This window comes from Marmota monax, unplaced genomic scaffold (assembly GCF_021218885.2).
Source record: "Marmota monax isolate L192 unplaced genomic scaffold, Marmota_monax_Labrador192_F-V1.1 WCK01_AAM20220418_F8-fsc00068, whole genome shotgun sequence".
Lineage (NCBI taxonomy): Eukaryota > Metazoa > Chordata > Mammalia > Rodentia > Sciuridae > Marmota > Marmota monax.
This window is the reverse complement of record NW_026692352.1, coordinates 4068441-4089384: the sequence shown is the minus strand read 5'-3', so window position 1 is coordinate 4089384 and position 20944 is coordinate 4068441. Positions and strand designations below refer to the sequence as shown.

Below are 20944 nucleotides of genomic sequence, written 5' to 3'. Positions count from 1 at the left end.
ATACATATATACAAAGACATATATTCAAAAAATCTATGGATAATTAAAAAAAATAAATAAACATTAATCTTATTTATTCAAACTTGATACCATGTTCTCTTTTTTATTGGGTCATTTGACTTCCTAATGAATATAGTTAGAACTTATTTTGAGAGTACTAAGATGCTCCATCTAAATTATCTATTTAGAAATACTTGTTCTAGATTAAATATAAGTTTGGAAATGTCAATGGCACTGAAGGGGTTTTATCTGGCAATGTTTTATAACCATTATTTATGTAGTTATTGACATTATTATGAATTAATGACAAGAATGATTAGAATGACAGTGAGCCCGGAGCCACAATCTTTAAGGTATTAGCAGAGAGTAACCGGAGAGTAGTAAAGAGCTAGGCATGTGTGATGGCACGCCTGTAATCCCAGCTACTTGGGTTGAGACGGGAAGATCAAAAGAAAAAGGGATGTAGCTTATTGGTAGAGTGTTTACCTAGCATGCACAAAGCTCTGTGTTTTATTCCTAATTGCAGATAGGGGCAGGGGTAAGAGTAATAAAGGCCTATAAGGAGGAATGATTCTGAATTTAAATTCAAAGCTAGATGTTTGTATGGAGAAGGAAATGGAAGCAACAGTAAGTTTCAAGGTTCAGTGATAGATGGGGAGTAGAGACAAAACCAGCTCATTTGAAAGGACTCCAAAGGAAAACATTGTCATGAGAGATAGCCAGATTTCACTTAAGGGCAAGAAGGTGAAGGGGACATTCACAGAAGAGGTTGAAGTTACAGAGGATTTTGCTAATCTTGAATTATAGAGAGTGTGGTGGAAAAGATCAGGAGGAGATGAGAGAGAGATGAGGGTCAGAACATGCAGTGTACAGGGACACATGGGATTCAAGTTTGGGAGGTGAGGTTTGGGGAGAGGTGGGAAAGCAAACAATAAATTATATCTCTGAGAGTGAGGAAGTATTTTCTGATTATAGTAAGATCATTCACACTTTTATTCACATTGGTCTTGCTGGTTAAAGTATAATTCTTGGCCCATCAGTGTGGATAATAAGAATTTGTTAGCAATGTTAAAAAAATATACTACTTTGGAATAGGAAATGGTTGTAGAGGTATTATATGTAAAATAATCAGATGCATATTTATTCTCCTGCAAGAAAATTTTATTGATATCAAAGCAAATGAATATGGGCTGGGATTGTGGCTCAGTGGTAGAACACTTGCTTAGCATGTGTGAGCCACTGGGTTCAATTCTCAGCACCACATATAAATAAATGAATAAAATAAAGGTCCATCAACTACTAAAAATATATATGAAAAAATTTAAAAAGAAGCAAATGAATAGCTTATTCTAAACATTAATCTTATTTATCCAAACATTGATAACACATTGTCTTTTTTATTGAGGGTCATTTTACTTCCTAATGAATATGTTAGAATTTATTTTGAGAGCAGCAAGATGCTCCATCTAAATTATCTATTTAGAAATATTTGTTCCATATTACAAATCAATTTGTAAATCTCAGTGGTTATTGGAGGGGGAAAAATCCTACAGTGAGCTTTTGATTTTATCTTGAACAGCTAGTAAATGATGATCTGTCTTATAATTTATGGTCATCTTTATCTGAGACGGGAAGTCTGTAGTGTTTTGTAATGAAAAAACCAGTGTTTTTCTGCTATGACATGGATAAACCTTGAAGATATTATGTGAAGTATCATTCACACAAGCAAAAACATTATATGATTCTTTAGAATACTTATTAAATTCATAGGGACAGAAAGTAGAAGGGTGGTTGTCAGGGTCTGGGTGGGGAGGGGCAATGGAGAGTTCTTGTTTAATGGATACGAGGAGTCACACTGGGAAGATGAGAAGCTGTGGAGATGGATGGCGGTGATGGTTACACAGCAATGTGAATATATTTAATGCACTGTATTAAACTGTATACTTTAAAATGGTTAAAGTAGTAAATTTATGCTTTTGTAAATATTTTACTGCTAAAAAGGCAAGACAAACAAAAAATAATAAATTCCATTGTTTTTGAGTATCCAGTGCCTACAAAACTGTCTAAACTTTGGTCAGCTTTACTTGCATTATATCAGAAACTATGAGCCCCTTTCCCTAACACTTGCATTTATGTAATAGGTAGATAAGAAAAAGCACCGGGCAGGTCAGGGACAGAGATAAGTGTATAGACCAACATGGTCTAGTTCCTGAAGTTCCTTGAACATAAATACAGAGGCTGAAAACTTAAAGCAAGTAGGCTTTGAAGAATAGAGCCTTTGATTGTTCTGAAGCAATATAGTTTCTCCAGCAAAGACCCCCTTTATTAGAACCCAGAGGCAGAAGAGTTGAAATCTTCACTGCTAATTTGCACATGGGGCTAGCTTGACTCTAAAACTTCAGCAGAATATGCAAAGTAAGTAGCTTCATTACACCATCTTCAGTTTGACTGAGTAAAATCTATATGCCTCTCATTTTTTCCTAAAGAGAATTAGTTTAAAAATTATAAGCTGAGCACTGTGGCATGTGCCTGTAATCTTGGCTACTTAGGTGGCCAAGGCAGGAGGATTCCAAGTTTGATGCCTGCCTGGGCGTAGAGACCCATTCTTTTTTTTTTTTTCCCCACATCTTCATACATGTATTTTGTACAACGATGAGGGTCTCCTTCCACCCTCCATGCAATTCATCTTCTCCCTCCCTTTTCCTCCCATCCCTTTTCCCTATCTAGAGGTTATCTTCTTCCCATGCTCTTCCTCCCTACCCCATTTTGAGTCACCCCCTTTATATCAGAGAAGACATTTGGCATTTGTTTTTTGGGGGGATTGGCTCACTTCACTTAGCATAATCTGCTGTAATGCCATCCATTTCCCTGCAAGCCATGATCTTATTATTTTTTAGTGCTGAGTAATATTCCATTGTGTATAAATGCCACATTTTTTTTTAAAAAAAAGCACTCTACCACTGAATCACAAACCCAGCCCTTTGTTATGTTTTGATTAGCTAAAAAGTTATTTTTTTAAAGTGATTTTAATGGGTTAAATGCTCTGGTGGTTGAAACTTGACCTTTTGCTGATGAGCATCTCATTTTCAGGCACGCCGAAAAGCTGGTTGTTGGGCTTTTGCATGTGGAAGCCTTTCAGATATTGAGATTCTTAACAGATTCCTTTAAGTCAGATTTTCCATTTCATCTTTAAATTGAAACCTTTTCTGAAATGAAATGTTATGTACAGAATTGTAAAATGCAAAACTCTAATGTGCACTTCTGATTACATTGGGCAGACAGGATGAAGAAACAGATACTATCATAAAAAACTGTGCTCCTGGACTGGGGTTGTGGCTCAGTGGTAGAGTGCTCGCTTAGCACATGTGAGGCACTGGGTTCGATCCTCAGCACCACAATAAATAAATAAATAATAAAACAAAGGTATTTTGTCTGTCTGCAACTAATAGAAAATATTTAAAAAGAAAAACTGGGCTTCTGTGTGGGGTCTGGATTGTCTCCTGGATAGGAAAAGGACATTGGGCAGTGAAGCACTGGGCAAGGACAGCTGGTGAAATCCAACACAATCCAAAGTTGAATTACTGGTATAAAGCCCATGCTAACAACTACTACTACTTCTCCTCCTCCTCCTCCTCCTCCTCTCTCTCTCTCTCTCTCTCTTTTTTTTTTTTTTTGGTACTGGAGATTGAACCCAAGGGCACTTAACCTCTGAACCATATCCCCAGCCCTTTTACAAATTTTATGTAGAGACAGGATCTCCCAGAGTTCTTAGTGCTTCTTTGAATTCGTAATCCTCCTGCCTCAGCCTCTCAAGCCACTGGGATTACAGGCATATGCCACTGTGCCTGGCCTGCTTTCTTAAATTCATTTGGAGGAGGATTACGAGTTCTTATACTGTTAGAAAAAAATGTTAATTTCTATAATGAAATTAAGCTCTTGGATACCAATAAATGCTTTCTTCACTTATTCATCTTTCATTAATTCTTTCATTAATCTAGTTAAAAAGTTTTTATAGAAGTTTTCTACTTTTGTACCAGGCCCTTTCTTTAGTAATTTAGTACTAAATAAAACAGATACAGCCCCTTTACCTCTTTGTGTTTAAAATGAAGCAGGAAAAAAAGAATAAGGCAGACAAATTACAACCTCAATGAGTATTTAAAACAGAAAAGTTCATCCATCTCTGGGGTCATGAAATGACCTGTAGCCATGCTATATCTGGCATTTTGATGTCCTTTGAAAACTTGAGTGGACACTATTGAGAAATGGAGATAGGAATGATAATATTCTTTCCATATTTCCCCTTAGGTTCTGTGCTTTAGCTTTCCAGAACTGCTTGATGTTCTCTGTATGTCTCGCTCTGTGCTGGTATAATCTCATAAATGGCCTTTCCTTCTTTTCTTTCTGTAGAATTCGTGTCATCCTCCAGAACATATCTTTTTTTGAAACCTATAGTTTCTCCCCTATTAAATAGGTTTAGCCACATATAACAGAAATCTAAAATAATAATGGATTAAAAGCATAGAGATTTATTTTTCATGTAAAAAAAAAAAAGTAAGAAGTCCGTAGTCCAGAGTTAAAATGGTTGTTCCATGAACTTTATCAAAGCTGCTTCTGCCATTCTGGGTTTAAGGTTTCCATTCTTCAGATTACATGGAAAAGAAGACCACTGAGCTCTAATCATCATGTTTAATTCTAGATGGTGGGGAATAGTCAAGGGAAATGGAAGGACAGGGAGGAAGAATATCTTTTCCCAAGCTAGCACAATTCCTTTTATGCAGCCTTCCCAGAAATTCTGCCTGTAATTTCATTTATGCCTCACAGAACAGAACTTATCAGATAGCCACCCCTAGCTAACTTGGAGGCTGGGAAATAGAATCCTTTAACTGAGCATATTGCTGCCAAGTGACAGCACAGCATTTCACTGTCCCCTCATTTTAGTTGTTCTTTCTTTATATTCTAACAGTATAATAACTGTACTAGATTGCCATTAATTGCCAGTTTCCATGGCTATCGGAAATTTTGTCCCATCGACCTCTGAATCTATAACACGTCACACAAGGCCCAATACAAGAACATTAGTTCATGTATATAAAATGAAAATGTTGGGGCTGGGGTTGTCACTATAACTTCTTCTTGAATCAATAACTTGTATTTTTAGCAGCTTTATTGTGGTATAATTTGTAGATGATAAAAACCACCCATTTTGAGTTTATAATGCAATGTTTTTAGCAAATTTACAGAGTTGTGCAACTGTCACCAAAATCTAAACCATTCTAGGTCCAAAGAAATCTCTTTGATTCTATCTGTTGTCAATCTCCATTTCTTTTGAGTTCCAGACAACCAAAAATCTATTGTCTGTCTCTGTAGACTTGCCTTTTCTGAACATTTCATATAAATAGAATGAATAAAATACATGTTTGTTTTGCTTTGGCTCTTTTCCTTTGGCACAATATTTTCAGAGTTAATCCATATTGTGACATGGATTAGTAGTTTATCCCTTTTTATTTGCTGTTATTGTTGATCCTTAAAATTTTTAAGTTTATTCTTCTGGTAGTTACTTTGGGTATTAAAATATACATCATAACTTATTATTATTTATTGTATTATAATATTTCAGATACAGAACTAATGTCAATAAAATATAGAAAATTTGCTCTCATATAGCTCCATTCCCATGCTCCTTTACTTTGTTTATATTATATGTTTATATTATAGCCTTACATATCCTAAAGCTAACAATACAATTTTATAGTTAAACAGTTAAGAAAAAAAATACTGTACTATTATATATCCTATCTATCTGGTTACCTTTACTGGTGCTCTTTATTTTTTTGTATGAATTTGAATTACTATTATCACTTCCTTTCAGTGTTAGTATTTCTTTAGTGTATTTTTTGAAACACAGGTTGCTAGCAGTGAATTCTCTCAATTGTTACTTGTTTGGAAATGTATTTATTTTGCCTTTGATTTCAAAAGGTAGGTTTAAGATTCTTTGCCAGGTCTGATTCTTGGTTGACAGGTTTTTCTTTCAGCATATTGAATACATCATCCCCATCCCCCCTGCCTTCTGGCCTCCATTATTTCTAATAAGAAGTCATCTGTTAATCTTATTAGTGTTGCCTTTTATCTGGGAAGTTGTTTTCTCTTTCCATTTTGGAAAATCATTGATTTTCAGTGGTTTTACTGTATATTTTACCATATATAGGTATGGATCTTTTTGTGTTTATACTGCTTGGAGTTCATTGTGTTTGTTGGATGGGTAGTTGCAGTAGCCTTTTTTTTCTTTTAATTTTAGTTATACCTGGACATAATGTCTTCACTTTGTTCATTTGTATGTGGTGCTGAGGATCGAACCCAGTGCTTTACATGTGCAAGGCAAGCACTCCGCCACGGAGCCACAACCCCAGCCCAGCCTTTAAAAAAAAAAAACTAGGAGGCAGCCTGCTTATAAGAAAAAAGGTTTTATTTAACTCACCATTTTGCAGGCATGGTACAGGTTCTTGTAACACCCTCCCCCCACCCCCAGTTGCAGCCCCTCATGACAAATTTCAGTGGTAGTAGCATATGTGAAAGCAGGAGATCACATCATTAGACATGAAGCCAGAAAGGATGGGATCCCATAATCCCTTACAAGGTCAAGTCTCTAGTGGCCTAAGGACTTCCCACTAGGCTCCACTTAAAGGTTCCAGTTCATTTCCTGGTACTACCACCCTGAGTACCAAGTTTCCAACGCATGAACCTTTTTGTTGTTATTGTTAAGTCAAATTTGGGAAGTTTGGGGCCATTATATCTTAAAAGATTTTTTTCTTTCTACTTCTCTCCTCCTTTTGAGACTCTTATTACTTGTATGTTTTTGTTTTTTTTTAATATCCTGTAGATCTCTGAGACTCTTTTATTTTTCTTCATCTGTTCTTTTGTTTTTCATATTGCATAATCTATATTGCTCTGCCTTCAAGTCTAGTAATTCTGCCAACTCAGATTTGCTGTTGAGCCCCTCTTTAATGTTTCATTTCAAAAAACAATTTCAGTTTGGTTCTTTTTGCTTTTGTAAATTTTGTTTATTGATATTCTGTGTTCCATGAGTCAAATTATATTTTCATTTTAATTATTTAAAGTATGACTTTCTTTAGTTCTCTTAACATTTATAAATGCTGCTTTGAAGGTTTTATCTCCTGGTATCAATATTTTGATTGTATAATATTTGGATCTAACATTGCCTGCCTTTATTTCTTTATTTCCTGCCTTTATTCCAAATAGGCCATGCTTTGCATTTTTCATGATTTTTGTTGTTGAAAGGCATATGTTTAAAACACTATATTGTTGCAACTCTTGATTCAGATCTCTCACCACCGAGGGGCTATTGTTGCTAGGGTTTTTGTTTAGTGACTTTGAGTCTTCTGTAAATCTGTCATTTTTTTCACTGTGTGACTACTGGTGTCTCTGGTCATATTTCTTAAATTTTGGGGGGGCAGGGGATCCCAAGGATTGAACTCAGAGGCACTCAACCACTGAGCTACATCCCCAGCCCTTTTTGTATTTTATTTAGAGACAGGGTCTCACTGAGTTGCTTAGCACTTCACTGTTGCTGAGGCTTGGCTTTGAACTCACGATCCTCCTGCCTCAACCTCCTGAGCTGCTGGGATTACAGGTGTGCGCCTCTGCATCTGGCATATTTCTTAATATTTTTATTTTAATTTTCAAATTTGGCTTTCTAAAGACCACTCTTGGGCATTGATTAGTGGCCAGCCAATCATTGGTCAGGGGTTGTGCTTAAATCCTAGGCTTGGAAGACTTTTATTTTACGCTTTGCTGATGGATCTGTATGTGGTTTGGGGAAATGCATTCAATTTATGACTCTGCTCTGGCTTTTAGTTTTGGTGAGTTCAAGGCCTTTTTATGTTCACTTAAGGTCAGTAGTTAGGATTCTCTCAAGTGTTTCCTAAATAATTGTTATGCCTTTTGGACCACTAGGGATCCCATGAAAGATTATCAACACTCACTATACTGGTTTTTTTTCCCTAGAATCTTTTTAAAATTTTTGGTTTATCTCGGGTTTATGGTTTGTACCAACTAGTATTATGGCCTCAGGGTAGCTGAAGGTAATGGCCTTCCTGGATTATATGCTATTGTTCTCCAGATTGTCTCACTGTTGTATTTGAACAATGACTCTGGGCCTGGCATTTTCCATGCTCAGCTTCAAATTAAATTGTCCTACTCTGGTAGCAGTAGTTCTCTTGGCCTAGTCTGTCCCCTCCCCCACCATCCCAAAGAATTAACCCCAGGGAGCTGGGGGCCTTGGAAATAAGGATAGCTCCAGGCTAAAATGTCATACACTTTCACCAGTATTAATATGGTTCAGTGGTTTTTCTCACTTTAATGTATGCATTTAATTTTCAGAGAACTGCCTGGTATGGTGGTTCATGCCTGTAGTCCCAACTACTTTGGAGGCTAAGGCAGGAATATTGCTTGAGCCCAGGAATTTTGAGGCCAGCCTGGGCAGCATTGTGAGACCACATCTTTTTTTTTTTAAGTTGTAGTTGAACACAATATCTTTATTTTATTTATTTATTTTTATGTGGTGGTGCTGAGGACTGAACCCAGAGCCCTGAAAGAGCTAGGCAAGCACTCTACCGCTGAGCCACAACCCCAGCCCCTGAGACCACATCTTAAAAACAAAAACAAAACATTTCAGGGGTTGGGAGAATAGCTTGGTAGTAAAGTGTTTGTCTAACATGCTTTATGCCCTGGGTTTAGTTTCCAACACCTCAAAATAAATAAATAAAGGAAGAACTGCCCCCAGCAAAACCCCAGAGGCCTGAAAAGGCTGTAGTATTTTTTTTTTCCTCTTTTCTTCTTTTGTGTGGTATTGGGAGATCCAGCCCATGGCCCACACATGCTAGACAAGTGCTCTACCACTGAACTACATCCTCAGCCCTTTATATTTTATTTTATTTTGAGACAGGACTTCACTAAATTATTGCCACCTAGACCTTGTGTCTTCTCTCATCAGCCTCCCAAGTCATTGGTATTACAGATGTGTGCCACTATACCCAGCTTGAAATGATTGTTTTTGATCATTTTGTCCCATTGTAGTTTTGCTTTTTGGGGAGAGAGTTTGCTGAGCACTTTGGCTATTTCAGAATTTTCATCCCCTTGTATTATTATTATTATTATTACTACTACTTTTTAATTTTCTTTCTTTTTTTGTTACTGGGGATTGAACTCAGGTTGCTTTACCACAGAGCTATAACCCCAGTCCTGTTTATTTTTTATTTTGAGACAGGGTCTTGCTAGGTTGCTTAGGCTGGCCTTGAATTTATCCTCCTGCCTTAGCCTCCTGAGTCTCTGGGATTACAGATGTGTGTCAGTGTGCACGGTTTTGCTGCTGTTTTAAAAGAAATAGCCCACAGTTGTTTTGAGGGCAGCAGCAAGCCACTTGTAGAAAGAACAGTGGGCAGAAAAATCTTAGGGTACAAACCAGCTTCATCAGCACCTCTATTTTATTTCACATACATTATATTACTTCTGGGTTCACCTTGACTTGTTCAGCCCAAGATGAATCTCTTTGAGAAGTAGGTCATGGAGAGACCATGGAGCAGAGTAGTTGACTAGAGCATGCCAAAAAGTGCCAAGTGCCTTAAAGCTTTTTTAAAGTTGTCTTTGGAGAAGCATGAAAAATGGCTCATTATTCATTCAACTATTATGTACTGGTGATATAAGACAAAAGAAACAGCACCCTTATTTTCATAGAATTTACTCTAATGAAGGAAAGAATAAGCAAATAAGAAAAAAAAATAGATAATAGTTGTTGCTTTGAATATTTTTCCCCTTCAAAACTCATTGAAATTTAATTGCCAGTGTAACAACATTGGGAAGTGAGGCCTTTAAGAAGTGATTAGGCTGTTGGGTGGGGTGGCACATGCCTGTAATCACAGTTGCTCTGGAGACTGAGGCAGGAGGATGACAAGTTCCGGGCCAGCCTCAACAAATTAGCAAAATTCTGTCTCAAAATAAAAGGTCTAGGGATATAGATCCATGATAAAGCACCTCTGGGTTCAATCCCAAGTACTACAAAAAATTTAAAAAGTAAATAAATAAAAGAAGTGATTAGACCATGAGAGCTCTGCTCTCGTGGGTGGGTTTAATGCCTTTAAAAAAGGGCTTTCAGTAGGTTTCAGTAGGTTCTCTTTCTTGTCCTTCTGTCTTCCACCATGGGATGATTTATCATTAAGGCTCTTTCTAGACGCCAGACCCTTGAGCTTGGGTTTCCCAGCTTCTAGAATTGCAAGAAATAAGTTTCTGTTCAATATAAATTACCCAGTCTCAAGTATTTTGTTATAGTAACACAAAATGGGCTAAGACAGTGTCAATAGGAAAAGTAAAGCAGGATGAGAGGACAGAGATTAACATCATTCGGAGGAGCTATTTTACAAAGGTTGGTTAAAGAAGGCATTTCTGATTGCCAAGGTGATGTTTGAGCAGAGACCTAAAGGAAATGAGGGAACATTCCATTTGCATATCCAGGAAGAAGGGCATTTAGATGTGGCAAAGAGCAAGTATGAAGACTTTGAGGCACCAATAAGTGTGGTGTGTTCAGAGAAGAGCAAGGAGGTCATTGGCATTGGAATAGTGGAAATAAGGGTATAGTTGTCGGAATTGCAACTAGAGAGGTAGTTGTACAAGGCCAGATCATATAAGGTCTTACAGACTCTTATAAGGACTTTAGATTTTTTTTCTGAATAAAATGAGAAGCTGGCATAAGTAAAGTAGACTTTATGGTGGTTCAACCCTAGGGAATAGGGACAGCTGCATACTTGACTCTGGAAAGATAGGTGGGCAGGACTTGCATGGTGGGTACCCCCTAAGTTTGTCTTACTGTAAAACTGAAATCAGATCGGATGGGTAGTGTATGGCAGCTAAGATTCTAGTCAGCTGGCAGGAACAGAGAGAGAGGCAAGGCTTTATTCTCTTGTAACCGCCCATGTATGCCCAGCAGGGACCCAGCAGGTGGTGGTACTATAATGGATATGAACTGCCTCCGTGGTGGGATTTATCAGGGTCCAAACAGAGCACCAGGACCCCTGAGGTGTAGGGGGGTTGAAAACCTGGTATTTCAGAGGAAAATTTAGTGCAAGGCTAGGAGACAGAGGAGCCTGGGAGAGTTACCTAGCCTAATGGAAGTAGCATAGACATTGTAGTCAGTTTGAAACTGACCTTTTCTCACTTCTTATTTGAGACCTTGGGCAAAGAGACTTTCTCTTGGCTTAAGTTTACTTATCTGTCATATAGTAAAAATAAAACCTATTTTGGAAGATCTTCGTGACCTAATAAGACTTATAAGAACTTACTAAGACTCTAGCACAGTACCTGTTACATGATAGACAATAAATGGTAGCTGCTGGTAGTAAAGTAATATTTAAAGTGGTACTAATGATTAATCCTTTCAGAGTGTTGTGTATCAATCATTGTTCTTTTTTTAAAAAATATTTATTTTTTTATCTTTTTTTAAATTTTCGGCGGACACAACATCTTTGTTTGTATGTGGTGCTGAGGATCGAACCCAGGCCGCACGCATGCCAGGCGAGCGCGCTACCGCTTGAGCCACATCCCCAGCCCCTCAATCATTGTTCTAAGCAGAACTTTGGAGTAACTACAATTTAAGTCCAAATCTAAATTTTTATTCTTCACCCAAACCTGCTCCCCTCATAGTTTTCATCCCAGTTAAATGGGATTTTTATCATTCCAGTTCCTTAAATCACTACTGGAGTCATCCTTTGTCTTCTTTCCAGACCCTATATTCAATTCATCAGCAATTTCTGTCAGCTTAATCATCAAAATATGACTTTCCACCACCACCATCACTACCACCAACCATTCAACCACTACCATCTTACTTTCTTTCTTTTTTAAAAAAATTTTTAATAGTAGTTGGACAAAATACCTTTATTTTATTTATTTATTTTTATGTGGTGCTGAGGATTGAGCCCAGGGCCTCGAACATGTTAGCAAGCACTGTATCACTGAGCCACAACCCCAGCCCCCCATCTTTCATCTGTACTATTTCAGTAGCCTCCTAATTTATTTATTTATTTATTTTTTATTTGCCTCCTAATTTATTACCCTACTTCTCTTGCCTTTTTGCCATCTGGTCTTAGCACCACAGAGTAATTGTCTTCAAATGAAGTCAAATCATGTCATTCTTTTGCTCAAAGCACTGCAATATCTTCCAATTTGTATTAGTCAGTGTTCTTCAGAGAGACAGAACCAATGGGATACCTATTATAGATTCATGAGATGGAATTTATTAGAGGAATTGGCTCACACAACTATGATAGCTAAGGAGTACATGACAGGCAGTCTGCAAACTGAAGACCTTGGGATGCTGGTAGTGTAGCTCAGTTCAAGTCTAAAGGCCTCAGAACCGAGAAAGCTAATGGTGTAACTCTCAGTCCAAGGCCAAAAGCCTGTGAACCTGGAGAGCTGATGGTGTACGTCCTCGAGTCCAAATGCCTGTGAGATGAGAGTACTGATGTTCAAGACAGTAAGAAAAGGCCTATCCTCAAACCCACATAAATACAGTTATCTCACACTAGACAAAGGCATCATAAACATACATTGGAGAAAAGAAAAACATACATTGGTGCTGGGAAAACTGCAAATCCATATGTAGTGAAATGAATCAGACCCCTATCTTTCACCAAGCACAAAACCTAACTCCAAGTGGATCAAGGACCTAGGCATTAGACCAGAGACCCTGCACCTACAAAAATAAGAAGTAAGCCCAACTCTCCATAATGTCGGCTTAGGAACCGACTTCCTCAAGAAGACTCCTAATGTGCAAGAAGTAAAATCAAGAATCAATAAATGGGAAAAGCTTCTTTACAGGAAAGGAAAGAATCAAGAACATGAAGAGAGAGAGTACAGAATGGGAGAAAATCTTTGCCACCTCAAATACAGCATTAATCTCCAGGATATATAAAGAACTCAAAAACTCAACACCAAAAACCAAATAACCCAATCAATAAATGGGCAAAAGAACTGAACAGGCACTTCACAGAAGAAGAAATACAATAGATCAACAAATATATGAAAAAATGTTCAACATTTTCTAGCAAATAGAGAAATGCAAATCAAAAGTACTCTAAGATTTCATCTCACTCCAGTCAGAATGGCAGTTACTAAGAATACAAGCAACAATAGGGTACACTCATACCCTGTTGCTGGTGGGACTGCAAATTGGTACAACACTATGGAAAGCAGTATGGAGATTCCTCAAAAAATTTGGAATGGAACCATTTGACCCAGTTATCCCATTCCTAATGTTATACTCAAAGGACATAAAATCAGCATGCTGCAGGGACACAGCCACATCAATGTTTATAGCTGCTCAGTACACAGTAGCTAAGCTATGGAACAAACTTAGATACTCTTCAACAGATGAATGGATAAAGAAAGTGTGATATGTATACACAGTGGAATATTACTCAACCATAAAGAAGAATGAAATTATGGCATTTGCTGGTAAATGGATGGAACTGGAGACTATCATGCTAAGTGAAATAAGCCAATCCCCCCAAACCAAAGACTGAATGTTCTGTCTGATATGCAGATGCTAACACATAATGGGGGTGGAGGAAGAATAGAAGTTCATTCAATTAGACAAAGGGGAATGAATGAGAGGAGGGATTGGAATAGGAAAGATAGTAGAATGAATTGGACATAACTTTCCTATGTACATGTATGAATACATGACCAGTGTAACTTCATATCATGTTCAATTCCAAGAATGGGAAATTATATTCCATGTATGTATAAATATGTCAAAATATACTCTATTGTCATGTGTATCTAAAAAGAACAAATAAAAATTTTTAAAAAGGGGAAGGTCTATCCCAGCTCTTGGAGCAGAGACCAATTCACCTTCCGTATTTATTCTGTCCTAGCTGGCCAATGAGAGTGGTGCCTGCCCTCTCTGAGGGCAGATCTTCCCCACCTCATCTGCTAAAACTCAAATGCTAATCTTCTCTGAGAGCAACCTTACAGACAAACCCCAAATAATTCTTTTTTTTTTTATTGGTTGTTCAAAACATTACAAAGCTCTTGACATATCTTATTTCTTTGCCAAGTATTTCTTAATTCAGCCATTTAATATGCTAAAATTTACCGATAGGGGGTGGGTTGTAGCTTAGTGGTTGAGCACTTACCTCTCATGCAACAACAACAACAACAAAAAACCATTACAACCTAGCCTACAAAGTATTTCTCAAACATGTTTTCACTTCAGGGCATTTTTGCCTGGCGCATGCTGGGCAAATGTGCTTTATCACTGAGCTACTCTGCCAGGGAGTTTTTATTTGCTATTTCCTCTGCTTGGACAGTTTCTTGTTAAAGTATTACATGGCTCTTTCGATTTTATTCGGGTCTTTGCTCAGATATTACTCTGACATTTTGACTAATCATCATATTTAAAATAGAAACTCTTGTCCTAGCATTCCTAAACTCACTCTAAGTTGATTTCTTTATAGCATTTATTGCCATCTAATATACTGGTAATTCAGTTTTTAGAAAATTCTGTCTCCTCTTCCCCAGTTAGAATATAAGTAGAGATTTTTGTTGTTCTTGTTCATTGCTGTTTAGTTTCTTTATGTATGGAAATTGCATTTGGGAAAGAGTGCTCCTTAAACTGTTTGGACATCAAAATCTTTTTTGGAACTTAAATACTTACTTAGATTCTATCATAAAATACTGACTGTAATTTGGACACTGGGAATCCTGTCTGCCCTTAGGCAGCTTCCCACAAGTGGCTGTCATAAGCTTATTTCAAATTTTTAACCCCTGACAGATCTCTTTTCTGTCAGTCATTACTTGGGATTGGAATTGATGCTGATATGAAATACTGCCCCAGGCATGGTCTCTTCCTGTGCCAGTTGCGGTCATTTTGAAACAATAGGAGACCAGTTCCTTTGATTATGAAAAACAATTTTGTATTTTCTCCAATCAGCAATACAGAGTGCTTTCTCAATAAGAGGGTGCCCTGATGTTTATAGGCTCAGTTGTGCTGCCCAGCACTTGTCTTAGTCATTTTGTGCTGCTGTAAAGGCATTCTGTAGCCTGGGTAATTTATAGTAGATTTATTGGGGCAGTTTGGGGAAGCTAGGAAGTTCAGTATTAGTGTTCTGGGATCTGGCAAGTGCCCTCTTACTGTGTCATCCTGTGGCAGAAGAAGGGTAAAAAGAAGGTAAAAGAGAGCAAGAGGGAGCCAAACTCATTCTTTTTTTTTTTTTAATATTAATTTTTTAGTTGTAGTTGGACACCATACCTTTATTTATTTATTTTTATGTGGTGCTGAGGATCGAACCCAGGGCCTCACACGTGCTGGGCGAGCATTCTACCACTGAGCCACAACCCCAGCCCCAAACTCATTCTCTTATAAGGAACTCTCTCCCATGATAACAGCTTTAATTTATTCATTCATGAGAGCAGATCCCTCATGGACTAATCACCTCTTAAAGGTCCCACCCCTTAATACTGTCACAATGACCAGTAAGTTTCCACAAGCTTTTTGTGGATCCATTCACCATAGCAGCACCTTAATAGTCTCCCTCATGCTGGCTTACTATGCAGAGAACTGGGTAAATAGAAGGGAGACACCCAAGACAGGAAAAGTATATAAGCAGTCCTCTGTGTTGTCATCCTCACATTTGCACCATTGTCATACCATCCTTGTTTACTCTGCATGTCACTTTATAGTTTGTGACATAATATCTGTGATCTCTTGTAATTTTCAACTCTGGTTGTGAAATTTCCTAAGTTGAGCTAAAATATACATATCTTCTTTAACTTTCATCTTCAAGTTGTTGTGGTTTTAGTTTATAGACAGATGGTAGTTTTATCTAGGCTGTGACCCTGAGGTGGTTTGCCAAGGCTGCATATTGGATAGGCTTTGGGAAGTTCTGGCAGCATTATCCCTTTTGCCTGTCTGATGGCCCTAACTTCCTCTCCTTGGGAATCTATCCTTTCTCTACCTCTCATTTCAGATTCCTGGACAGACTGATTAGTCTCAGAACAGTTGTCATCAGGCCAGCTGTTCACTGCCTGCCTTCAACATTGAACTTATTTCCTATTCTGAGGTGTTAGAAAAGTTAATGACCTAAAAAATTGCCCATCTATCATATGAACCTAGTTAGGATGGAATATTTTGATTTTTATGAAGTGTAAATAATATATTTAGGGCTAGGGCTATAGCTCAGTTGGTAGAGTGCTTGCCTAGCATGTGTGAGGCACTGGGTTTGATCCTTAGCACCACATAAAAATGAAATAAAGGTATTGTGTCCATCTACTATAAAAACATTTTTTTTAAATAATATATTTGTAGACACATTTTCAAACATGTGTCAGCCTGTGTGTAAGAAATGGCTACCTAAACAAGGTTGGAACAAATTGGCTGGTTAATAGAACTTAATGACAGATTTTCCATTAATCAGAATAGAAGAATGTACTTCATTAAGATAATGTGCAAGTGACAGTTCCTGCACACAAATTTCTAAGTTTATTTTTTCTCTTGAATGAATATGTAAAGAAATTCTGGCTGTTTCCTTGTGTACATTAAAATGTTCGATGGGGGGGCTGGGGTTGTGGCTCAATGGTAGAGTACTTGCCTCGCATGGATGAGGCACTTGGTTGTATCCTCAGCACCGTATACAAATAAATAAATAAAGATATTGTGTCCATCTATAACTAAAAAAAAATTTTTTTTAAAATGTTCAATGGCAGTGAACCTCTCTTCACCTTTTTTTCTTTAAAGCTATGTAACTGGTATCTTGTCCTCTGCAGGTACAGGGATAGGTAAGACACTTGCTGCTCTTCTTTCCAGCAGGCTGTTGTGTTCATCATCAGGCACCGGACTCCCTTAGTGAACCATAGAAGTATATAATTTTCCAGCATATAATTTTGAGCTAGTATCATTAGAATTAGAAAGCACCTCAGAGATCCTAAACTAATTCATTTTATATCAGGATATTAAAATGTAGAGAGAGAGAGAGTGACCTGGCCAATGCCACACTAATGACTAATGACAGAGCTCTCAGTAGGATAATTAACACTGCACTGAGAACCTGAGTTGACATTAAACAAGTTGTATCACTGCTCTGCTTCTCAATATCTTCATCTGTAAAATGGGAAAAGTATTTTGTATAGTATGTTGTTTAGTTCTTTTTATTACTAAACTATGATTCTTCCCTTGGAGCATAAATTGGAGATTTTAGAAGAAAAACTTATGTCAAGGAAAATGAGCAATTAATAATTAATTCTGTTTTCTTTGTTTTCTCTGTAGGATCCTCAGTCTTCCACAATGAACCCTGTTTACAGCCCCGTGCAGCCTGGGGCTCCTTATGGCAACCCTAAGAACATGGCCTACACGGGTGAGTGGTGTGAGAAAGGCTCTTGTGAGAAATGGGGGTTGATGTCATTGCAAAATAACTTTCTGAGTGACTTGGTGTGCTGTGCCTTCAAAAGTCACTTGGGAACTTGGAGAAGATATATCTGAGGTCAAGTAATGAAGAAAGTGTGACATTCTTCACTGAGAGTCATTGAATTGTTAACAAGTGAGAAGGTAGGGAGGTAACACTGGGCACCTATCATGGGTCTAGCCTATGCTGGGCACTTCCATATACCTTATTTCACTTCATTCTTAAAGCAAATTCTACATAGTAGAGCTTATTATCACCATTTTACAGATGAGAAAAATCAAAGTCACATAGTCAAAAGTACAAAACAAAATTAGATCTTCAAACTTGGCTCAGATGATTCTGAAGATATTAACTGCAGACCAGCTGTTTCTTACTACTGTACTTTTATTTATGTTGTCTCTTTGTCTTGAATGCTGCTGTTCCCTGACTGCTTTACTTTATTCCTTAAGAAATCAACTCTTATTTTGGACAGTACTTTTCCAGAAAGCATACTTTCCTTTACTCAACTTTAGGCAAGTTTTCCAAACTTCTAGAGCCTCGGTGTTCTCATGTATTAAACAGGGACATTACCCTACTTTATAGGGGTGCTGAAAGAATTACAGGAGCTAGTGTAAAGCACTCAGCACTTACAAAGTAAGTGTTTAGTAATGATTATTATTATTTACAAACAAATAAAGTCAGAGAGAACTTATGGCAGTAGAAGCGAATGAGAAGATGTAAGTTGTCTAGCATGGTGCTTAGCACATCACAAACCTTCAAAAACATTAATAAATATAAATGAAGGTGGAGGTAACAGTATAAACAATCACATGGAATTGAGATAGTCTGGTCAGGCCTGGGGCAGCTCAGTGGTAGAATGCATACTTAGCATGCATAGGGCCCTGGATTCAATTCCCAACACCAAAAACATAACAACAACAACAACAAAAAAGAATGTGTGATCAATACTGTCAATCCTCAAGCTTAGATGGAGTATATAGATTAGAAAAGAAATGGGAAAGAAGGAAAGATAGATTAAGGTCTTGGTAGCAAGTTTGGAGTTGGGAGCATTGAAGAGTTTTGTCCCAGAATGAAAATAAGTAGAAGTGGTGGCATGTATCCGTTTCTCAAACTCCTTACGTACTTTTTTGTGTATGGTGTACAGCCTCCTAAGACTGAGAGTGGAAGGATCTCAGAGAACCCATTGTTTGCTTGTGTCTAAATTTTGTCTTATAAGAACACTATGAGAGTGTTTTGGTATCCTCAAATATTTGATTTTTTAAAAAAGATTAAGATCTGTTTTTATAAAGCATGCATACATATTTTATTATCATTGTTTTAAGGGTCTAAGACTGCATGTTAATTTAAAACAAACAAACAAAAAACTGCTACCATTTGCAGCTTCTCATCTTTGTTTTCATTTTACTGTGATGCTTGGGATTAAACCAGGGTCTCAAACATGCTAGGCAAGTGCTCTACTGCTGAGCTATACTCCCAGCCCCAGCTGCTTATGTTATTAAATCAGAATTGTCTCAATACCATGCCACCATACATTTTGAAATATATTGGAAGTTAAGCCAGATACAACTGTAGCTATTATCCCTAACTTTCAATTTCACATGTTTATGTTATCACAACTGTGTACATTTTCCTTATTATTTAACCTTAAAAGTAAATATTTTCTATTTGAATGTCTATTGTGTATTTATTCTAATAAAAGTAATTCTAGTAACTAAGACCCATGGGGTAGTACCCCACATCTATCTAGCTGGTTGGTTTTCCCCTTCCCAGTTGAGAATATGCTAGCAACCTAAGATCCTTTGCCAGAGGGCAGAGTTATTTAGCAGATAGAGTCCTTGGGAGCCCTGTGGGGCTTTGGTTTCGTAATTGCTGTGATCCTGGCTGTCTTCATTCTTACTGAGTTGCTAAGCTTGAGAAGGAAGGAAATAGTTGCATTTATTTATTGATTTACCCCCCAAAATATTAGGCAGTATGATATATTGGAAAGGGAATAGACTTTGTCTTCCTGACTCATAACAGAACTTGGTAATGTGTTTCAGTTGAATGAACAACCAAGTACAAACCTCAGCATGATCAGGTAATAGCTAGGTAATATTGGACAATTTGGTAACCTCCCTAAATTTAATTTCTTTTCCTTTTCTTTTTAAAATATTTTTTAATTGTCAATGAATCAATTATTTATTTATTTATTTATTTATTTGTGGTGCTGAGGATCAAACCCAGGGCCTCACACATGCAAGGCAAGCACTACCACTGAGCCACAACCCCAGCCAAAACTTAATTTCCATTATAAACTGGATAATATTTTCTATTAAAAAAAATATATATATATATGGTCTATTTCATAGGACAGTTGTGAGAATTAAATAATTTGTACTTCTCTAGAAGGAGGGGTTTTGTTTCTTTCTTTCTTTCTGCTAATCACCAAGGAATATTATCAGGATGGAACTATGTTTAAAGTTCATTTCCCTGATGGAGATTCTAGGACCACACAGGTAGTATAAACTCCACAAAGTTTTATAAATTCAGGCTTCATTCAGGCCAAAGTTTCAAATTCATAGGGAGATTTTTTTTTTTCTTTTTTAACTTGAGTGTCCCTGTTTTATCTCTTCTCTCACTCCCTCCCCTTCCTTTCTTCTCCCTTCCTTCTTTCTGTGGTACTGGCAGTTGAACCCTGTTGGCACTCTACCACTGATCTACATCCCCACAATCCATTTTTTTTTTTTTTTTTTTTTAATTTCTTAACTTGTCAAGGCTGGCTTTGAATTTGTGATCCTCTTGCTTCAGCCTCCTGAGTTGCTGGGATTACAGGTGTGTGCCATGACTCTGGCTCATGTTGTATCTCTGTACTTTTGGATACAGAGATATTTATTAATTTTTAACTTACAATACAGCTCCTTTAGGGTCCCAGCTTTATACAGGGAAATTTAAGTTCCAGCCCTTGGCCTCTCTAAGATCCATAGCCTTATGTCCTATGCCTGCTGGCTATAGAATGCAAGCCCTTTGGTTGCTAGGACCCAAACCCTAACCAGAGCAGATGGACATCAACTTACTATTTAAACTTCCTGATTTTTAGTTTCACCTTCGTTTTTTGATCCCTGAATAATTCATTTCTTTTTCTTTCTTAAATCTCAGATTTACCTAAGAATAAGATATTTGTTATACTTCATCCAAATTTTCTAGGTGTCATTCAATAGGCATAATTTTGAGTTATTTTTTCTTTTATATTGCTGGAAATGGAAGATCCAAATGAGATAATTAGAAACAAATGGCAAAAAGTAGTACATTACAGTATACACTTATTGTTACTAATAGTAATGGTTATGTTAACAAGTATTAATTGCTATTTGGTGGACACATTCTGGGTTTGTTCTATGTATGTATGTTTGTGTGTATTGATTATGATTAATCTTATTAATCATAAACTTCACAGTACTCTTTAACAGATTTTTTTTAAAAACTGATAGTTTAAATCA

The 20944-nt window shown here is 37.2% G+C and overlaps 1 protein-coding gene across 10 annotated transcripts in view; it reads left to right on the top strand.

Annotated features, from left to right (window-relative positions):
- Nucleotides 1–20944, top strand: part of Fam168a (family with sequence similarity 168 member A) — a 186787-nt gene that overhangs the window by 97348 nt on the left and 68495 nt on the right. For all 10 annotated transcript variants that reach the window (XM_046441926.2, XM_046441931.2, XM_046441929.2 and 7 more), the window contains exon 2: nucleotides 17333–17420. In XM_046441926.2, the coding sequence (XP_046297882.1) occupies nucleotides 17351–17420 (70 nt within the window). In that variant the 5' untranslated portion in view covers nucleotides 17333–17350. The remainder of the gene's footprint in view (nucleotides 1–17332; nucleotides 17421–20944) is intronic.